Below are 4,030 nucleotides of genomic sequence, written 5' to 3'. Positions count from 1 at the left end.
GTATAATACTGAGAGAGAAGGAGGGAGAGGGAGAGAGAGAGAGAGAAGGGGGTGGAGTGTGCTCCAAGACACAATGATTACATAGTCTTGGGGAAGCAGAAAGGGTGGCATGGAAATAGCCAAGAGTATGGAAGAACGTGGGGACTTGACCGAGGTATATAGGAAAGGAAAGGCCAATTCTTAAATCAGGAAAATAAATTGAATAATATATAACAATGTATAAAATGAATTAAAAAAATTAGAAAAACAAAAAGGGTTTGGCTAAGCCTTTTATCATGATGATACTTCTCAACCTTTTTGGTCTTTTGTTGGTCGACAATCTGTGTGTTGTGTGTTCAGTTTGTTTAATTGTGCTGCCTGCTTGTGTTTCCCATCCCTGGCTACCTCTCCTCCTTCCACTCAATCCTCTCTCTCTCTCTCTCTCTCTCTCTCTCTCTCTCTCTCTCTAAGTAGTACTACTGCACTCCCAGAGAGTAATTATTTGCTTTGAACCAAACAGAAAGCAACAAAGAAATTGCTATTTTATTTACATGGAGATCATGCTTTTTTATGTTTAAATTATGTATAATGTGTATATAAAAAATGAAAATATTGGAAAAGGAAATATGAATAAAGTAGAGAAGGGATCCATCCCCACCCTGAAAGCTACAGGAATGGAATGGATAGAGAATGCCGTAAGAAGAAGGGAAAGGAGACTAGCAGTAATCAACAGACTATGTATTTAGAGTGGTGGAAAGGGTGGAGAGAGAGAAAAGAGTTGAGAGAGGGGATAGTGCAAAAAAAAAAAAAAAAAAAAAAAAAACAAAGGAAGCAAAATGATACCAACAAGCACAAAGGAAAAGGGAAACTCAGTTGAAAACCAAGGATAAAAAGGGTCATCACCCCCACAAACACAAAGCCCACAAAGGCGTGGCAGATCAAAAAACCTACCCGAGTGATAGAGATAGAGAGACAACAACAAAACCACTATAGAGAGATAGAAGAACATTGATCATCCATAAACACCAAAACCCTCCATATACATATACATATATATATTGATATTCCTTTGATTCCCTTTCATCCTTGTCTTCAATTCCTTGGCTTTTACAATCATTAGTTTCATCGTTTTATGAAACCCTAGCTAGAAGCCGAGAAATATACACGAGAAGGGAAGATGATGTGTGGGAAGGAAGAAGATCAAGGAGAGTGCTCTCAGTCAATCCAAAACCTACAAGCTTTTCAAGAACACTTGTTCCTCCAACAACAACAGCATCATCAGATGCAACAGCACCAACAAGGTGGTTTGATTTTTCCACATGATCATCAACCTCCTCCTCCAACTCCAATCTTGCAGCCATGGACTTTCCCACCGATCTACAACCCAACCGCCCACGATCCTTTTCTCCTCCCAACTCCTCCCCAAATTCCGTCGTCATCATCCTATGCTTCTTTCTTCAACCGAAGACCTCCTTCTCTCCAGTTCACATATGACGGTTCAGCGTCTGACCACCACCACCACCTCAGAATCTTGTCTGAGACGCTTGGACCGATGGTTCAACCGGGTTCGGGCGCTTTCGGTCTTCAGGCCGAGTTAGGTAAGTTGACTGCCCAAGAAATCATGGACGCCAAGGCGCTCGCCGCTTCTAAGAGTCACAGCGAGGCTGAGAGGAGACGAAGAGAGAGAATCAACAACCATCTCGCCAAGTTGCGCAGCTTATTGCCCAGCACCACCAAAGTAAGTATATACTGAAAATAATAACAAGGAAACGACCCAAAAAAACACCTCTCAGCCATATATATGTGATATATCATGCGTGTACAACATAATTTCTTTTTTGTTACATCAGAAGATTGAACGCTGAACCTAGCCCCTCTTAACCATCACCTACCCACCATCTCCAGCGAGCTACAACATTTTGTATTTTATATAGGGTGTGACATTATTCTCTTTTTCCTACGCTTTTTCGATTTCTCTTGTTTTGTTTGAAATGAGCTAGCTTTTCAATTTCAATCCAAGATCTTTGTGGATCTTAAGATTCTAGTAGGCGTTAAGATTATGCACACTTTCATCAAGAGTCAAGACCTAGCTACCTTTCATTAGAAATGAGTTTACATTTTATGAATAAGCTTTTCCATCTTTTTCTTGTTTCTTTTGGGTTCTTCTTTCTGAGTCGTGTGGTAGTTCCGAGGTGAGAAAGGAAAAAGGAAAAAACCAATGAAAAAGGAAGAGTAAGCGTCATGTCGAAGGGTTGATATGATAAAGAGGAACCATGGAGCAGTTAAAAAGCTTCCCGTGGAAATTTCTTGCCGGAAATATCATATATATCGCCCATCAGTCAAACCATGTTCGAGAAATCAAAGAACTTAAAGTCCAGACAAAGTAGCACCCTTGTCAGTCACTATGCGCCCATCCCATGCTCTTCCTTCAAAAACCCCGCCATTCATCAAAATAACATTAATTTTTATTTTTTTTTGTATCAACTGATAAATTTGTTAGATTAAATGTTAAATTAGGAAGCCAACAAGGTTCGACCAACGTTGTGGTGTAAAGACAACATTCATCTCTATCAGTGTGGTAGAAGGTCACTTGCTCAAAATAACATTAATTAATTAACCTAATTTTTTAGTGATGTAATGCAATATTAATCAAGCATTAAACCAAATAATAGGGTTTCGATATAGGCGGTGCTTTTGTTAAGTCTCTTTTTGGTTTTTGTGATATAGACGGACAAAGCGTCATTGCTAGCAGAAGTGATACAACATGTGAAAGAGCTGAAACGCCAAACTTCCCTGATCGCTGAGACGAGTCCAGTACCGACCGAAACTGACGAACTACTAGTAGACGATGCATCGGACGAGGATGGTAAGTTTGTGATAAAGGCCTCGCTTTGCTGTGAGGACCGGTCGGATCTCCTGCCTGACCTAATCAAGACGTTGAAAGCCTTGCGCTTGAGAACGCTCAAGGCCGAGATCACCACACTCGGCGGACGTGTGAAGAACGTGTTGTTCATCACCGGAGAAGAAGACCCGAGTAGTAGCGAGGGAGAGCAAGTACAAATGCAGCATCAACAGTATTGTAAAAGCTCGATTCAAGAAGCACTGAAGGCTGTCATGGAGAAGACCGGCTGCGGCGATCAGGATCAATCTTCCACAGGGAGTGCTAAGAGACAAAGGACTAATAACATCAATATCCTTGAACACAGGTCCCTCTGACTAATTAATATCATGCCTAGGGTTTACTAGTTTTAATTAAACTTCTTTTATTTCTCTTGGTGGTTTTTGTTCTTTTGGTTGGTTTAGCGTGTTTGTTGTGGTGTATTTCCGTGAGTGCACAAATGGGTAATGATGGTGTGGTTTGTGTACCACCTGCATTACTCCAAAAAATTGGTGAGAGAGAGAGATGGAGAGATATGCAGAGAGAGAAGGGCTTTGGTTTGCTAGGAAGGGAAAAAACAGTGAAGGATCTTTTTCGTGAGGAGAGAAACCTTATATAAAATCCAAAGATAGAAACTAAACTGCATCATGGTCTTTGATTTGATCCGCTTTCAACTCAAAGTTGCAGTCTGTCTGTGTTGTGTGTTGGGGTTTTTGTTTTTTTGCTACTAGTTTTGTTGATCACTCTCTATCTAATAAGAGAATTGATCAGAACAGTTGTGGTACTGTTGGAACTACATATATATGGTACTATTTCACTAGTCAGCTCTCTTGTGGTAATGATAATGGTGACGATGTCGTTTTGTCATGTGGTGTGTAATGTCGTCCCCACAACAAAATTGGCCACCAGCACTGGTCACCAAGTTTGTACCACTCTCTATTCTTACTGCTACAATTCGTACGTACAGAGCTCTATTGTTCTTTTTGGTAATGAGCTCTATTGTTTAGGAAAGGAAAACAATCAAAACCCTAATGGGCGAGTGCGAGGTATCCAGTTTCAGTTTTATCAGACCACTTTTATTACTGATATTTACTGATTTAATTAGAGCACAAGTACCACTCATGAATGTACATATTCTACTACATATTAACATATATGTTTTGTGTATTTTAA

The 4,030-nt window shown here is 40.2% G+C and overlaps 1 protein-coding gene across 1 annotated transcript; it reads left to right on the top strand.

Annotated features, from left to right (window-relative positions):
* Positions 1-801: 801 nt before the first annotated feature.
* Positions 802-4,030, top strand: LOC126606398 (transcription factor bHLH30-like). Its single transcript, XM_050273776.1, has 2 exons — positions 802-1,717; positions 2,707-4,030. Exons 1-2 carry the CDS (start codon positions 1,157-1,159, stop codon positions 3,193-3,195), a joined length of 1,050 nt encoding a protein of 349 aa, XP_050129733.1. The 5' UTR covers positions 802-1,156; the 3' UTR covers positions 3,196-4,030.

The sequence above is a fragment of the Malus sylvestris genome, chromosome 16 (assembly GCF_916048215.2).
Source record: "Malus sylvestris chromosome 16, drMalSylv7.2, whole genome shotgun sequence".
NCBI lineage: Eukaryota > Viridiplantae > Streptophyta > Magnoliopsida > Rosales > Rosaceae > Malus > Malus sylvestris.
The sequence above is the reverse complement of the archived record's forward strand: the minus strand, read 5'-3'. Positions and strand labels throughout refer to the sequence as shown.

Coding starts and splice junctions, on each gene's coding strand:
- LOC126606398 (XM_050273776.1), top strand. CDS start 1,157: ATGATGTGTGGGAAGGAAGAAGATCAAGGAGAGTGCTCTCAGTCAATC. Junction 1,718..2,706: donor TATTGCCCAGCACCACCAAA/GTAAGTATATAC, acceptor TTTGTGATATAG/ACGGACAAAGCGTCATTGCT.